At 37.7% G+C, this 18,206-nt stretch overlaps 1 protein-coding gene across 1 annotated transcript; it reads right to left on the bottom strand.

The window, feature by feature from the left end:
- Positions 1–5,001: 5,001 nt before the first annotated feature.
- LOC117293281 (probable cysteine--tRNA ligase, mitochondrial) lies at positions 5,002–18,120 on the bottom strand. The gene is made up of 13 exons (XM_033775518.1): positions 17,292–18,120; positions 15,638–15,688; positions 15,150–15,339; positions 14,670–14,775; positions 13,909–14,125; positions 12,084–12,217; positions 11,380–11,514; positions 9,488–9,626; positions 8,529–8,655; positions 7,473–7,574; positions 6,536–6,680; positions 5,928–6,040; positions 5,002–5,085 (listed from the first exon to the last, which is right to left on the bottom strand). The coding sequence occupies exons 1-13, from the start codon at positions 17,939–17,941 to the stop codon at positions 5,026–5,028; spliced, it is 2,169 nt and encodes a 722-aa protein (XP_033631409.1). The 5' UTR covers positions 17,942–18,120; the 3' UTR covers positions 5,002–5,025.
- Positions 18,121–18,206: the final 86 nt, after the last annotated feature.

The following is an 18,206-nucleotide window of genomic DNA, read 5'->3' as shown; positions in this document are numbered from 1 at the left end:
AACAGCTTATGAAAAAAAACATAAATCCTCTGTAGATAAGCATGAAATATTACTCACTAAAAGTACGCAGAATGTGATAAAAAATAAGCAGGTTTTCTTACTAAAAAAATAAGCAGGGCCCAATTTCATAAAGCCTGTAAGCACAAAAACTCCTTTTTTTTTGATAGTATTGGTAAGCAGAAACAGATTACCTGTCAAAGTTACATTACGTTTACATTAACTCTGACCGATGTGCCACTCAATAATTTTTGCTTTGCAAGAAACTTAGCAGTATTTTCTGCTCAACAGCTTTATGAAGTTATGATCAGTTTTGCTAACCAAAAATAAGCAGGGTTGCTCTCAAAATATAAGCAGGTTTGATTACCCCAAAAATATTAAGAAGCAGGATTGTTTTAAAAAAAAAAAAGCAGGTTTACATAAAACAAACAAGCAGGTGTGCTTTATAGCAAAAACTAGCAGGTTTGCTTACCAGAATAGGCAGGTTTGGTTACCAGAAATAAGCAGGTTTGCTTTTCAAAAATAAGCAGGAAACCAGTCAATAGCAATACAGTGTATGTGACATGGCATTTAAAGATTTAGGCTGAGCACCTGTTCCTGCTAAGCACCATTGTCCAGTTTCATAGAGCTGCTTAAGCACAAAAACCAGCTAAGCGAAAGACAAAAGTATGCTACCAGAATGAGGTTGCCGGCCAACCTACCATGTCTCATGTACAACTTGTGACTTGTATCCTGCTCATATCTTCTTAGCAAAAAATTGGTAAGCACAATTTTCTGCTTAAGCACCTCTATGAAGTTGGGCACAGCAGCTGAGCAGCTGAGCAGCTGTACAGTGAAACTCACTGTGAACTTGAGCAACTCTATGGATCATATTAGTGTGGTGTGGATGTACAACCGGCCCTAGTGTTCTGTGTAAAATGGTATAAAGTACATGTACTGTATGCTACATGCTACTGTGCAAACTCCATCTGGTGGTGGATATCCAGAACAGGAACTTAATGGACCCTGGTGACTCACACATGGGAGCCCTTCTCCTGTATGCACTTGTCTACAGGGATAATATAAAGGGTAAGTTGAAGATAACTTGTGGCTAGTTAATATTATACTAGTTTATAGTTTTTTAAGTTGTACATGTACATTTAGTGTACTGTTTATAAATCACACTTTATTGAACACATGATCAGAACTCCACTTGGTATCAATTATCTCACTACAATTTCCCAAAATCTTGAACTTACAAAGATTGAAGCATTTATTTACAAAACGAAATGGCAAGTTTCATGCCTCACATTACACAGGTGAAAAGATGGTGGACTACATGGTAGGACAATAATTAGTCAAACGACATCCTAACTGGCTGTCACTGTCAGGTACATAGATTTTTCTGATAGCTACCTATATATACACCCACACTGTGGTCAAGTGGTTAGAGGGCAATCCCACGGTAACGGAAGGACGTTTTGACTCATAAAAACAACATTTAAATCATGGATACCATTAACAGTTTAATTAGTTTCATCAAGCGGATAACTTTCCGTATGGCGCCACCACTTTTTCACTCATTTTTACAAAAAGGGATATATCAATCAGGTAAATTAGATACTATATTATTTTATTTCGAATGAAAAAGTGGTGGCGCCATACGGAAACTTTTCCCATCAAGCAAATGTCACAGTTTCTTTTATTAATGACTGCCTTCAAAATGGCCTCCTCTTTTTGGCTGAAAAACTTTTAGTTTATAAAATATGAATATTAATAAGGTCGGTAACGGAAGGGTATCATTGGCGTCCTTCCGTTACTGTGGAATTGCCCTAGACTCTTGCTATCACAAGGTTATAGGTTCGAATGCGGCAAAGCTATCACTGATTTCAAAATGGCTAGAATAGAATTAATATTCTGGTCTAGCTACTGAATCACAATTGATTGATTTGTGCAGTTCATAATGAAACTTGAAAGATGTGATGAGAGATTTAGTGTTCATTTATATCGCCTGGTGGAAGCTTTGAAGACGTTGTTGCGAAGACTATCTAAACAAAATAAGGATAACTTTCCGTAAGGCGCCACCACTTTCACGATTTTTTTCAAAAAGGGATATCTCATTGAGGTTAATTAAATACTACAGTGTATTATTTGATATCGAATGAAAAAGTGGTGGCGCCATACAGAAACTTTTTCCAAAATAAACAAGCAAATTACACACCAAAATCTACAGATGCTTGTAGGTGTGTGTTTGAATCAGATAATAATTTTACTTCTTTGCTCTTTGTTTAATTTACAAACAAAAATGGGTAATACAAACAAAACCCAAGGGAACTTGAAAAAATTAAAATAAAAACAAATACAAAAACATTGACTGCTCTAGTTTCAATAATCCGACAACTCGGAAGGGGTTTCGTTTTCTGTATACCCAGTAGGCCGACTTTCTCCGAGTCTTGTGAACAAATTCACAGGGTGGATGCCTGTAAAGTGTCAAAACAAAGGTGTTAAACCAATTCTGTTTCCTTGAGGTTCATAACTTGATATTTGAAATAAAAAGGTGATCCCCTTGCTTTCCAAGAAGCGTACACAAAAAAGATAACGGACAATGACAAATATTTTCAACTGTTACTCTCTTGCATCATTATTTTTTGCCAAAGAAAAGTTTACTAGAGCAGGATTTGAACATGTGGCCTCCAGGGCCCAATTTCATAGAGCTGCTAAGCACAAAAATTTGCTAAGCATGAAATTGTTGCCTTCATAAAAACAGGTTTTCCAACCAAACTTCCATGTGGTTTTCAGGATAAGCCAACAACAGCTGAATACCAGTAACAGGCAATATCCATCAAATGGAAAATTGTGTTGGTAATCCTGTTTTTATCAAGGAAGAAATTTCATGCTAAGCAAATGTTTGTGCTTATCAACTCTATGAAATTGGGCCCAGATTAGAATGCTAGTGCTCTACCAAGTGAGCTATCTAGTCCTAATGATGGCGGTCTCGCTATTTTGTCCATCTTTGTTAGCGACATGGAGCAATATTAAAAACATAGTTTTTTTTTTTACCAAAGCATTTAAAGGACTCTTCATGGAGACTGTCAAAATCCACTTTCTCTAATTATAGAGATTCACAAAGAAATTGATAAAAGAGGACAATGACAAACAGTGTGGTGCATAAAGAAGGATAAATACTTTTGACAGCACTTTTCACCTATTCTTTTTGAGTGAATTTCAAAAATTTAATATAAAGGTGTTAAAATATTTATCTTTAAACAAAAGTGACGAAAAAGTTGATGCAATTGCATATTTTGTCTCTGAGATATGGTTAATAATAAATGAAGATGTTTACAATAAAACATATGAAAATTTCATTTCAAAAGGTGTTTAGTTTTTAGACATCGTCGCAAATCTGGAGTGAATATGTTGATAGTTTGGTTGGTCAAGTGCTGGCTTGTTAAACCAAAGGTTGTTAGTTCGAATCCCGCTCCAGTCATTTTTTTATTTGTTAAAGCATAATACACTGACCCAACAATTTTATCACCAAAGAAACACCCAACAAACAATTTATAGGTTTTACATCCGATAACTTATTAATAGCACTTTTGAAACTTGTCTGCCACACGTTTATGTGTAATCTTTTTGTAACAAAGACACCAAATGAACAACAGATAAATATTGAGTAACTCCAGATCTTGTATTCAACAAACTCAAGCACTTTTTATTCATCATTGATATTGAAGTTGTGAGATAATAATGAAAGAAATAAACACCCTTGTCACACGAAGTTGTGTGCTTTCAGATGCTTGATTCCGAGACCTCAAGTTCTAAACTTGAGATCTCGAAGTCAAACTCGTGGGAAATTACTTCTTTCTCAAAAACTATGGCACTTCAGAGCGAGTCGATTCTCACAATGTCTTAGACCATCAACCTCTCCCCAGTACTCGTCACCAAGAAAGGTTTTATGCGAATAAGTATTTTGAGTAATTACCAATAGTGTCCACTGCCTTTAAGTCAACCATTGTTAACTTTTTTATCTTCTTTATTTGTTATTCATTACTTTGAAATACTCTATCATGATTGATGACTTTACTTGGCTTTTCAAAACAGTTTTAAGTACTGCCTCTCATTTTAGAAAGAATTGGTACATGTATGGCAAATTTAAATTTACTCTTAGAAAGAAATTCAAGAGTCACAAGGGTAAAAACCATACTAAATGTCTTCGGTTCCAAAACCATATGCACAATTAATTAAGCAATGACTTTGCCAAATAAGTGGGTTTTTTAAAACTAAGAAGAAAGTGTTGTAGTGAAAACCATTTCTATCTAGTGGATAACAAACATGGTTTAATTTTAGTCCAAAAGCTTACTGGCTATGAAGAACAATTGTTTCTGTATCTGAAAACCTAAAAACTGTGAAAATTAGGTTCACAAGCTGAAAACTCTTTTACTTGCCCCATCATATTCTCCTGACTCGCACAATGGATAAAGCCAAAATTTCCCTAGTTTTTTTAGCTCTACCAATCCTGTATATAACAACCTTCCATCTAAAGCTTACATAATTAAAATACACTGCAATTAATGCCCTATTTCATAGAGCCTTAATAAATTCTACTTAGCAAAATTTATTACCTTTGTAAAGGTCACGTTGTGAATTGAAATATTTACCATGCTAACGTAGTATTTACATTCCTAAAACAAAACCAAATTTTTGTTAAGTTTTATATTAACGGACATTTGTAATGACAAAATGGACCTAATAAAATCAACAATATTACATTTCTGGATGTAAAGTTTATATTACACTATATGAACTCTAAGTTAGTGTTAAGTTTTTTAACACCCTGTTCTGAAGCTGTGTTTAGTGTTATAAGTTTAGCTATTATTGGGGATTTAAACACATTTTGTATTAACACCATTTTCAAGTTCATTCATTCATCATCTCTTTTATCTTTTCCAGACCGGCTAGTTGGAAGACGATGTCATAGTCACAGACTGCAACTGCCTATAGAGGGCACTCTTCATCAAGCCAACAGTAGAGATGTCACAGCAGGATCCGTTAAGGTTTGTTGGTTCCTTTCTTTTCTACATATTCCCATGTTGCTGTTGTCTGTCGGTCCTGTGTAAATATAATAACAAGACAATGAGATGTTTAGTTAAAAATAATACGCCTACTTTGAAGTGTTTCACAGGGTTGAAACAGAGTTTTAGTTAGTATTGTTTGAAGCTTTGCATGGTGTGGATGAACAGGAAGAAATTATAAAAATAGTAAACTTGTGGGTACAACCGTATATAAAATCTCCTTTGTGGGAGTGTTGGCTCTGAAAAGAGTCAGTGTGGTCTCGACGTTTCGAACAGTATACTCTGCTCATCTTCTGAAGAATGAGTTTTTAGTTTGAAGAATATGAATACCGGATTTTAAGAAATTTTAATAAATTTAGCGAATTGAATCGTGTGATGCCCAAGCAGTCAAATGCACCTGACTCAACTTCTGGTGCATAAGGAAAAGTGTGGGCTCAGGAAAAGTGTAGGTTCGAATCCCTATCAATTAGTCATAGCTCCAACACTTTGGAACAAGCTACCCATCCACATTCAAGCAGCTCCTTCATTGGACACTTTCAAATCTCAACTTCAAACCCATCTTTTCTGTCAACCTTGTTATAGCGCTTAGAAACTTCCGTATTTAGCGCTCTATAAATGTTGTAATTATTATTATTATTACACAAGTCCATTTGAGTAAGGCACTTGACTTTAACTTCTTCTATTCACCTTATGGGTTAAATGGGTACCTGTGAGGGCAGAGATGGTTCTTGTGATTGATTAAGCTTGATGTGAAACATACATGGCAGCACTTGCTGCTCACTCCCAAGAGCTGAGATGGTTTATGAAAATCAATGAAATACTCACATTCTGTGAAACTTGTACCACATGACAACCTTGTCGGAATGCCTCCGTCCTTACCTTGATTTGAATTCCACAGTGGAGTAAATCTTGCCGGACATTGTCACATTTCTGTAGTAGTTCTGCTCTGCGATGAAGTGCTTTATACATTAGCTTCCTGGTCGGCTTTTCTACTGTGTGATTAGAGCAGACAAAATGTGTTGAATTTTTTTTTTTTTTTGGACACTTAAATTTGCATGTGTTTGAGCGTAAAGACCCAGTGCACTTATCGAATAGAGATTGTAAACCATTACATGGTGTAATGTTATAAGGAGTAGGTCTCATACTTTAAACATAGTCCCATATCCCTTGCAGAAAAAAATGAATGATGAAACGCCTTGAACATCACTGAGTGACGGATATAAGCAAAATATAATCAAGCCATTATTATTCACTAAAATCTGTTGAAGTTTGCATTTGCACCTTGTAAACCCTTATAAGGTGCTAAATAATTGGGTCTCAGAATTCATCACTGCAATAACCTTTCTGAAAGTTTGTATATACTCAGCGCCTTGAGTACCTTGTTTGGTAGATACGTGCGCTATATAAGACTTCGATATTATTATTATTATTATCTGGGGTCCCTGTAACCATTGATCAGGATCATCCCCTATTATGCCTTATCTTACCTTGACCTTCTTGTGTGACCCCTGACCCTTTGAGGTCATCCTGTAGGGGCGTGTCTAACGCCCATTGCCTAACCTCACTCCTGAGGTTGATTAGTGTGTCCATTGTAGAGGCAAGTGTTTTGGATGATCTGCTCGCTGCCACATCCTGGTAATGAATTGCACACAAGAAAAACTCATTTTATAAATGCCATTATGCAAGCACTCAATACGTACATTAAAGACACTGGGCACTATTGGTAATAGTCAAAGACCAGTCTTCTCACTTGGTGTATCTCAACGTAGGCATAAAATAACAAACCTGTGAAAATTTGAGCTTGATTGGTCATCGGAGTTGCGAGATAACTATGAAAGAAAAAACACCTTTGTCACACGAACCTGTGTGCTTTCAGATTTTAGGTTCGGCGCTGTTAGAGTTTGGGTTCGGGTCCTGGTATTGGCACTTTTGACTTTAAGCGAGATGCGAAACCATCATTTGTTTGACTCTAGAACAGATTGAACTTGTCTGTAATTGAATATGTGATAGAGACCAAAAATAACATTTAGTTATAACAATTAAAATGTATCCAGAACTAACGTGGATAAACCAACATACTCCGCAATGACAGGGAGAAGAATGGGTTTTGAGATTCAGGCATACATGTACATACATGTAGCCTGGCAGCGATTTACACCAAAAAACCTTTAATCAAATCTCATTCAATGTGCCTTTTATTTCTTTATTTCACAATTCATTAATTCGATCTCTTTATACCTCTCATTTGAAACATTTGGCAATTAGGCACAAAATAACCTCTAAGAATTTGCTTTACCATGACCAGACAGTGTAGTTGACATTAACAGTATAAAGGCTAAAAATTGAACTAGTTTGGTATATAACAAATTAGAGTGTGGGTTCGGGTATACAAAGTAGGTCCATATTTCAAAAAGCTGACGCTACCTTTCTACTCTGGAACTTGATCCCCAGTGCATCCACCGTACGGCTTATATAAGATGCTACTGCAGCCAGTGCGCCTGGGTACCTAGGTACACTCAAGTGTTGCTGTGTCAAGACAGAAAACCAATAATTGATCAATTAAATATGATAAATGAAAACCCATAGCTGTATTAGAGAAGAGCAGACCATTTTGTATTTCAGTGAGTTAGTGCTCTTCCAATAACACATAGGTGTATTGACCCCTTGCAGTACGCGCAGGGTACTCGCATGTGCCTATCCTGGGTGTCATTTTAGGTGTCAAAAGCGTATACAAACATGCAAAAAAAAAGAGTTGACACACAAAATTACGGGCATTCATTGGAGGCATGTTCTGTATTGTGTAAGAAATCAATAGCTTCCTCTTGCAAAGTGCGAAACGCTATAGGTACGCTGAGGTCATCGCATGTTTCATGCACAGAGAACAGCTATTGTCCAATGATCTGCCACCTTTTACATGTAAAAAGTGTGACGTCATATGCAATGGGTTTATTAGAGAAGAGCAGACCCTTATGTATTTCAGTGAGTTAGCGCTCTAAACTTTTGGTGCGTGTACAGTGCATGGTTGTCCAATTTTGTGAACACCTATACAAGTGTTCACAAAACTTACAGTGGAAAGCACAATAGTTGAAACTAAAAACAACATGATGTATTATTTATTGATCCAATTCACCTCATGTCATCACCACAAACATCTTGGTTGCCCCATTATGGGAGTTGAAGTCCCTGTGTTTATAAAGTTTAGTGTTAATTGTAGGGCTGCATGGCCTTTAGCTAGTCGAATAGTCACAGCATGTGACTTGCGTGCAAGGTGGTCAATAGGGAACTGTGATTAGGTACAACAGTACATACATGTACATAAAGATTCCAAATGAATTGAACTTTCTTAAACTTGAACTGTCTGTCGACAACTGTCCAACAGCTTTCCAATAGTATGCCATGATTTGACTTGGAGGTTTTCCACATAGTAAGTGTTTTAAGACCTTCTGGAAGGGTCAGTTGGTGTAACTGTCAAATACACACCTGATGTTGTCTACTACCAATGGCCATGTTGGCTGCTCTGACTAGTTCCATGATGGCATCGAGCCCTCGCTTGGTGTCGAAGTCATCAGCAATGGCACGCATAAACTGGGTCTGTGTTTCTGCAAGCCTATGTACATCACATAAAGAAAAGGTCAAACTCTCAAAATAATGTTGTGACCTTTTTTCAATAGATTTGAGCTTTAACCAGGCATCCCAAAGACTAACCGTATGTTTTGTTTGATTATAATGATCTGTAATAAACTAAACTAAGCTCTACGTTGGATTTGGCATATATCAGAGTCCAACAATTTGGGTTTTGAGTTATCACGATGTGTTGTGATTGGGTAGAGTGAGGAACCTAATTTAATAACCATACTAACAGGAAGGCATGGACAAAAAGGCAAATTTCATGTTTGTGCCATAGCACCTTGTATATAAATGGTTTATTTATTTAAAAATGTCAGCAGCATACCGCTCAATTGCGACATAATTTACAATGGTTAAAAATATTACAATAATTAGTAAAAAGCTTTACAATAGAAAATATAAAGTGAGCATTTGATAAAAAAATCACAAAAAAACAAAGGCCTGCCAGAAATGTACAAACAAATTGACTACATGTATATACAATTAAGACCAGAAAATTAAGCAATTTATTAAAATGGCTTTATGTGTTCAGGAGCTTGTAGTGAGGTAGGGCAAGGGGCTATTTTTGAATCTGTTGGTTTTGCAGTTAAACATACCAAACTTGGCTCATTGGCGGAGTTGCATGGATGAGTTGTTTACAGAAGCAGGGAACCAGAAAATTACATGGTGCTATGTAAAGGAAAAAGGTTTCATACTTCAAAAACGTAGCTCTGCACACCTTGCAGGAAAAATACTGAAAGAGCAAGATGACATATTGTTTACTTGTTCAAAATGAAACTGAACTGTTTGGGTCCAAATATGGGGAGACTTACTTTTGCATGAGGGCAGCCTCGCTGATTTCTCTTGCTGAGACATGACCTTTGACATAAGAATCTGCATCATTCAGGAAAGAGGCCAGCTGCTTACAGATCTTAACGGCATGACGGACTGTTTCCTCAGAATACTCAATATCTGTGGATGACCAACAGTAATAAATCAAAGCTGCTCTAGCAAAACCAGATACTTTAAATAATATTAATAATGGAAACTTCTATAGCGCCAGTATCCGCTGCAAGTGGCCCTCGTGGCGCTGCTCTACGAAAGAACAACCAGCAAGCAATGAAAGTAGCATAAACAAATATAAAAAAATAAACTTAACAAAATGATTCTTAATGTAGATGAGTTTTCAAACTGTTCTTGAATATGTTAAGTGAAATTAAGGGAAATTTTCACAGTTTCAAGTAGGGAGTTCCAAAGCCTCAGTGCTGGGCTCTCCCCCATCGATGATTTGTTGTTTTATCCTGAAGGAGTTTGTGTTTTGTAGATTGTAAGCCACGATGTCCTGGGGGTATATATCTGCACAAGATCACTTTAAATTGTTATTTTGAAATGCAAAATTGCTGAAAACAAATTTCCATGTCAAAATTCAACCAAACAAATTATAAATTTCGGTAGAGTGAACAATATGTTATATGAACTAATCACACATTGTAGAAAAGGCCAGCCATACATGCCATTTATATCAGGAACAATACATAGTGTTTGTTTGTGTTGCAAAAAAATGTACACGTAAATAACCCCAAGGGCTTGGTGTTATTACACTTTTCCACTGTACTTTGAGCTCATCTTACGGTAAGCTCCAGCATTATCTTGCTTGTACCTACTTAGAGCTAAATGTACCTACTTACATAAAGCAACCTATGACCTTTGCTAATTGACCCTCCTTATGCACTGATCACCTCATACCATTCACAGAGTGCATGATGGCATTATACAGTAACACAACAGGGGTCGATTTCGCAAAGAGTTAGGACTAATCCTAACTTAGGACTAGTCCTGGGAGATATTAAAAACTTAAGGCTTGTCCTAAGTAGTTAAGACGAGTAACTTGTCCTATCAACTCGTCCTAACTCGAGATAATTCGTCTTAACTCTTTGTGAAATCCACCCCTGATCAATTTAGGGTAAGAGTAGGGAATCCGAGTAAAAATAAATAAAAAAAAGAAAGAAAGAAAGAAAAAGAAATAATGGGAGGTATCAAAATTTTGCGAGCTCCATCAGAGACCAAGACATTATACAAAACAGATCCATTAGCTACTTTTCATTGATGATGTTTGAATTCCGATAAGATCTCTTAAGTCCAGGATTACTTGATGTCGCTCAAATATGGAATTCACTAAAGCAACACATGTTTCAAGCATTGCCGCATACAACAACCAATGCTAACAAAATCTCAACATTCATAAAACGTGGGCAAAAATTGAGTCATCAGTCAATTTAATTTAGAAATGGAACTGACAGCAGAAGAGGTTTAATGAGTTACTTTGTATCAATATAAACCACAAGAGTTACTTTGTGTAACAGGGGCAACCTACTTCAGAGTAGGTCCAGAAGGGGACAAAACCATTGGGTGGTTCTTTTACAAACACACACAGTACTGATAAATACCAGAAACATGTATATCTAATAAGAAAGCCTAAATTTGTTACTGGTACAAACTCTCCTTAGAAATATTCCTGTATAAAACACTTAAACTTTTGAGACAATTGGAGAAGTAAAGTTATAGAGTATTGAAATTAGTTGTATTGTTTCAGAAATCTAAAGCAGGCATGGAATTGCACGGAGACCATTGACGCCCTCTTGTGGCGATGGATCATGTGAAGATATTAATAACAGGAGAGACTTAAACCAAGACTAGGCCTGCGATAGTGCCCTTGAACCCTTACCATTGTTGTACTTGGACATGAGGCACAACACTCTGAAATGATTGGTCGTGTAGGACTGCAGGAAATCCTGGATGGACACAACGTTCTTTAATGACTTGGACATCTTGTTGGGGTCACTCTTGAGAAACAAATGACCTGTAATGTATAAAAAGTAGTGGTCATTTATTTATTGCCATGGGGTTGAATAACACTATTTGGGTTGTATTTCATAAAACTATGTTTACAATTTCTGCTAAAGCAGAAATGAGCAGGTTACCGATCAAAAAGTGTGCACTTGACATTGTAGCTTGGCTGCCAACCTTATTCTGTTAAGCCATAATTTGGTTGCACTTTTTTTGTGTTTAACAGCTCTATGAAATTGGGCCCGGGATTGCACTAGTTTCAGAGAGTTTGTACACCCTTTTATTTGAACTGGCAGATTCAAATCATGCTATAGTAAACTCTTCTTTGTTCAACCCAAAATGACTCCCAAATTATTTCAACATCCATGTATACAAAGTTAAACAAAGGATATAATTTATATCTTGTTAAGTTCAATAAAAATAACTTAAGACAAACAAAGTGGGAATCTTAAGCTTAATGACCAATGCATGAATAAACTGAATTGACACACTGTCTGCCTGATGGTGGGTTTATCACAGCAATAAAGAAAGTCTTCCCATGGTGTCTTCCCACTGGCAATGACTGAGAACACCCCTATTTACCTGAATGGAGAAAGTACCTAGCCCATCCATCTGAATTGAAGCATCCTTCACACTGGGCAATCTCATTATTGTGATGGGGGAAGGCAAGGTCACGGCCTCCTGTGTGGATATCAAGATTCTCTCCAAAGACTTCACTACAGTTCGAGGAGAAAAAAAACAACAGAAATTCCAGGTTACAATTGTGCTGTTAAAAAAAACCTGCTTGAAAATTCCCAAGTTAACCCTGAGACCCTTTGGTTGCTTAAATCCTATATAATGTATACAATAAAACTAAAATGTGAAAACTTCATTTCAAAAGGTGCTCGCGTTTTTGAGATATCGCTGAAAATATTAAGTTAATAATTGTCCATGCTGGAAAACAATCCCTTTAGGAATACACAATCTGACAGTATTACTGTAGTAATGCTATTCAGATTCGAACCCACACTCTGCTGATCAGAAACACCAGAATTTAAATTCGGTGCTCTTAACCGCTCGGCCACGACACTTTATACTATCGAAAGCTGCTGTAGGCTTCTAAACCACATTTTTTATCACCATTAATTTTAAGAGTGATTACAAACCATAATTATACCTTCTCTTTAATGAAATACATCAAATTCTTTAGTGCAAGCCAAATCTCAAGCCCTGCAAACAATTATCATACATGCTCTACTACCTGCTGGAACGATCCTCTTTTGATATTCCATTATTTACAATTTGAAGGTTATCAATTTATTATGATCTGTATATTGACCCCATAAATCCCCAAACTGTGCAGAAGCAGCCATGCAGGGAAGCAGCCATGCAGGGAAGCAACCATGCAGGGAAGCAGCCATCTGGAACCTTTGCTAGCTTGCCTGTAGCCATTGCTCTCTGCTGTAACTTTCCATGGGAAATTTGTCAAAAGCTGTGGAGACTGTAGTATTTTCATGCGACAAAACAAACCAATGTTCGTTTACTTTCCTCGTTTATACTGTACATGTACGTAAACATGTAGTATGCATCTTTAGCATGCCCAACAGCAACCAAAATCAAACCAAATTCATTATGATAGAGAACAAAGAATCTTTATTCTAGAATAAGTGGCAACATAGGCAGGTTTTTTTCCACAGTGCAGAAGGGGGCATAGCTTGTCAATAGGGGTGGGCAGGGTCCATGCTTTTCCTTTTTTGAGTGAATATATCTGGATGTTTTTAGTGGGCTGTGCATTGGTGCATTTACCAGCAAGGTGTACAAAAAAGGGCGTCCAATTTTGCTGAATATTTTTAAAAAGTGTGTTCACCTTCACACTTTCTTTTAGTTTCTATTTGGGGAGATTTTCCTCCCATATCTAATAAATTCTCGTTTCCTAATCACCATCCTGTTCAATTCAATTCAGTTGTTATTGGTGTTTGTGCTGTTGAATGTGATGAAACAAAAGTTCTTTTCATAACTACAGTGACATTCAGAGATTTTGAACACCCAGCAGGGTGGATATGTGCGCATTACAAGTCTTATTATTATTATTATTATTATTATTATTGAGGCATCAATGTAGATTATGGTGGTTTTTTGAGAACTTGTCTTGCTATATATTCTACTACTGCGGAGTACAGTTCTCTTCTCTTCTTTCACAGGGTACATTCTTTGAAACCCTGTTACAACCGTTTCAAACAGGTGGACCAGAGTCACACCAAACCAAACAGATTAGGAGCGACTCTAGTTCGACCCAAATAAATGTTGGTTTCAGACAGGCGAACATAACGCAACTGTTTCAGACGCCAAACTTTTTATGTGCTTAATTCAAAATTTGGTTGGGCGCGACTCTGGAGTGCCTGTATGAAAAGTGTGTTCGAGTTCTTACTTGGCCATGACAGAGCACTCTATGTGCCACCCTGGTCGTCCCTTCCCTGACCCCCACGGAGAGTGCCACCATGGCTCTCCTGGCAACGCTGCTTTCCATAACGAAAAGTCCTCCTGGTTTCTCTTGTCGGTATTCCGCTTCCCTGGTTCCATGTAGTGCGTAGCTAACTTCTTGTAGCGTTTTAAACCAAATGCCTCCAGATCAAAGTAAACATCACCTATAGACATAATAAGATAGCCATAACTAAACTAAATAATTATTAAATTTCTGTCATCAGATGATTTTAACAGCCCAGTTGGTAGGTAACATAATTGGTTTTAAAATTTAACGCAGAGTCGAGGTCAGCTGAGGCAAAACTTCTAGATTTGCCCTGAACTTTTCTCAAGAATTTGAAACGTTTTTAACAAATGGGAATAAAAGGAGCATCGACTCAGGTTTAAGTTAAAGGGCAGTTGAAAACCTTGCATAGTTGTGGTTGTGGAATTGAGGACCTTCCCTTCAGCTCGGTCCTTTGTCGCCCGGCCAAGATCCTGTCAGTTTCAAATGTTCTGACCCCAGCAGGCTAAAAGAGTGGTTTTTAGCCTTCGAGAAACATCAGGCCACTAACTTATTTTTGCATTTATACCAGAAGTCCTTTTAGGTGATTAAAGCAGTTTGCAACAGCTTATTCAATTTTCTCCAAATTCTATTTTCTCCTTATTCTATTTTCTCCTTCAACAGCCTAATTTCATGATAATAAAATGTCTGAACTCAATGCTCACCACTGTCAGTCGAGTATGCATAACCGTTACCAATAATCCTCTGGATGAATTTGATTATCTGAGGCATATGATCGGTGACACGAGAGACTACAGTGGCTGGCAGCACCTGAAAACAAATAAAGGTGTCAAGCAATTTAATTCCACAATAGTTAGAATAAATCTATAGTTTTTCTTTGGATTGGTCCGTTTTCCTCGAATCAACTGAACCTCATCTTCAACAGAGATGTACAACTCCACTATTTTATAAGAACTGGATATAAAAAAATAAAAATAAAATTATAATAATAATACTCATATAATTAATTTTTAGTTTTACCCATTTTCACCAATATGTGTGAGCACTTTCCCACTTTCCTGAGTTGTGTGAACAAAATCACCGTAGGCATATTACTCGGGTAGGATTGGAACCACTACGATTGCAATTCCACAGCAGTGTGATACCAATCAGGTCAAGATTGCACGGCTTGTTTCTGTAATTACCTGCAATTTTTCCAGATCTCTCAGGAATTCATTTTCGTACTTCTTTGTCAGTTTGTAGAAATCGATGCCTTCATCTTCAGCTCTTCTGATGATCTTTGTGTCTATGTCTGTTATACCCTGAACCTGCACCACGTCAATGTCGTAAAACTCTGTCATGATACGCCGTAGGATGTCAAATCGAACGAAACAGCTGTAGACAAAGAATAATATTATAAATAAGTTCTTATAAACACCAATTTTTTGGTATACAGATCACCAGGCCTGTACGCTTCACTCTTGAAAGGGCAGTTTCTCCTTGGTAAAGGGCGCCCTCAGGGGAAAATTGTAAATTTCTACTGAAGAGCATATCAAGGCCACCATGGCAATGACCAGGGGGCGTGGAGGCAATCGTCTTTGTTGCCTCCCTGAAGGACATGTCAGGCCTTGATCACAGCACTGCGACAATCATAAAAGCCTCACCAGATAGACCTCACAAATGATGTTCTTACCTGGCATGTCCAATATGTGCACTGTCATAGACTGTTGGACCACAAGAGTACCTTTAATTAGAAAAGAATTGTAGGATAGTAAAACATAGAAGTTAATTGATCATCAAGGCAACACCCATAAGGGGGGGGGTGGGGGCTGCCACTTGTCATATTTATAATAAAAACAATAATATGGATACATGTATATAATGCGCTCTTCTCCAGAAAACCAATCAAGGCGGTTGCACACACACAAAAAACGAAAATGCAGAATATATTTTTGGGTATATACAAGCATGATGTTTGGTCCTTAGATATAAGTAGGAACACTGACCTATATCTTTTTTAGTTGTGAACAGATTGTGATCAAGTATTTATGTGATCAAAGTGGGTGAATTTTAAGGTCACACTGTCACTGGTCAAAACCTGTTTTGAGGACAATCAACTCTGCACCCATGCAAGCTATATGGAGTGTACGAACACTCCTGAATTCCCAAGATAAAGTTTAATATTAGGGACTTTTCGTTTTCGACAACGGATGGTTCTGCGACGGTAAAGATGACATTTGGCATCATCTGCGCATGCGTCGGCTTTGAGGACGGTCGTCCCTCAATTTCTATGACAGTACTTGGGATGAATGTTCGTTGTGCTGAAAACGGCAACGTTTAGCTGAACAACCGTCGCAGAACCATCCGTCGTCGAAAACGAAAAGTCCCTATTGACCCAATGCACTGTTAATACAGCAGCATGCAGTAAATAGCTTCGTACAAGTACACCCATCTCAGTGTTACAGTTGTAATTTAATAGATTTGCATCGAGGATAAATTAGGTTGAACCCATTCACTCTGACACGCGCGTGCTAGCACTGTATACTCAGTACTTTCCCAAGCGTTACTTATATCATGTTCATTGTTGTGGGGTGTTTTACTACCGACTACTGAAAAAGGTGGAAACCTACTATTTACAATAAATTGTAACTAGAAACGGATAACTTTCCGTATCACGCCACCACTTTTTCATTTATTTTTACAAAAAGGGATATATCATTGAGGTAAATTAAATACCCATACTATATTGTTTTATATCGAATGAAAAAGTGGTGGCTTGGTACGGAATCTATCCCTAGAAACCTCCATGATTTTTCAAAGATTGGCAGTCACACAAACTGTGAAAAAATATTGTGCTCCAATCTACTCTTTCTGTATGAATTTGTGTATAAATACATTCAATACAATTGTTTTGGGTGCCAGTTGCGATGATCGTGAACCTCCATCTTCCGTCTCCCGAGGGTCTTCGGGAGGATGCAGGGTTACAATCATCGCAGCTTTTTTGGTGCCTGCTTCCTGTTAGTGTTAGTTACAATAATTGTAACGCTCCAAAGACCCTCGCCAGAGCGTTTCAATTAATGTAACTAGCTTCCTGTGTGCAAGTTCTGCTGTAACAAAAGACCAGTCCATCTATGGCAAGGTTTTATCGAGTTGCGATAACGTAACACTTCTCCCGACAGCGAGAAGAGGGTTACTTTATCGCAACTAGATAATTGTAAGCCTCCATCTTCAAGTTGCGATAATTGTAACCCTCCATCCTCCAAACGTTGACTTGCGAGGATGGAGGGACACTAGCTAGGTTTTATTGATGAGAGCATTCTCACATTATCCCCTACATTATTCATTACCATGTAGCCACTGATTTATTGCATAGAACAAGTGGCTCCTTTTTGTACTGTTGCTTCGTCAATGAGTTCTGGACCATAATCCCAGTATCGTAACCATCTCGTTTAACCCAGTCACTTTTGGCACTCGCTGTACTCTGGTCCTCCACGACTGGTGCAGCTCTTTTCAAATCCGCAATTTTCTCCCGTTCAATTAGTCTATCCCTTAACACTTTACTCAATTTCTTCACATAGGAACCTTGTTGCTGAGAAAGTCTCACGTTCCCATGGTTACTGGTGTTCAAGCATCTCACACAATTTGTTGATTCATAACTTTTAAAATTCAGATTCCTGCCTTTGCTGGTGGGTAAAATTTGTTCCCGATTGGCAATAATATAATGCCTTCGCTGGACACTGACTTGTTCCTGACTCCAAGATGTATTTCCAAGGAAACCAAGTTTCTGTATGACGTGAGCATGCTTATGCCGTGTGTACTTTCTTTTGGCAAATTGACTTTTACACGACAGACACGATGACATACGCTGCAGGGGAACTGTCGCCGAGATTGACGCCGATGACGATGACAAACAAGTGATCGTCGGCTGTCCCGATAATAACAACTTGCCATTGTGTCGAGACGTCCAAATGGTGCTAAAAGGAACCCTTGGAATCATTGTCTCGCTTGATTCTTAGGTGATTGGCGAGCAGGATGCGTTTACTCAGTGTCAGAAATACTGATATTATCGTTAACGTTTGGCCTTTGCCATTTTCGCATGAAATAACGTAATCCAACTTCAACACTAATTTTATGGTACATCTCGCACCACCATCTCACACCACAACATCACAGCACGACGACGGCCCGTGAATGGGGATATTCCACTGCACTATAATGACCTCCGACACGCATTCTGTTGTCACATTTTGTCAAGGTGTGAA

Source organism: Asterias rubens, chromosome 8 (genome assembly GCF_902459465.1).
Source record: "Asterias rubens chromosome 8, eAstRub1.3, whole genome shotgun sequence".
NCBI lineage: Eukaryota > Metazoa > Echinodermata > Asteroidea > Forcipulatida > Asteriidae > Asterias > Asterias rubens.
The sequence above is the reverse complement of the archived record's forward strand: the minus strand, read 5'-3'. Positions and strand labels throughout refer to the sequence as shown.

What these genes read in the sequence shown, in the direction of transcription:
- LOC117293281 (XM_033775518.1), bottom strand. Translation starts at nt 17,941, where the DNA reads ATGATTCCAAGGGTTCCTTTTAGCACCATTTGGACGTCTCGACACAAT. An exon ending in GCACATATTGGACATGCCAG is followed by an intron (nt 15,340 to 15,637) that starts GTAAGAACATCA and finishes CTTTGTCTACAG; the next exon opens with CTGTTTCGTTCGATTTGACA. An exon ending in TCAAGTTCCAGAGTAGAAAG is followed by an intron (nt 6,681 to 7,472) that starts GTAGCGTCAGCT and finishes ATTCATTACCAG; the next exon opens with GATGTGGCAGCGAGCAGATC.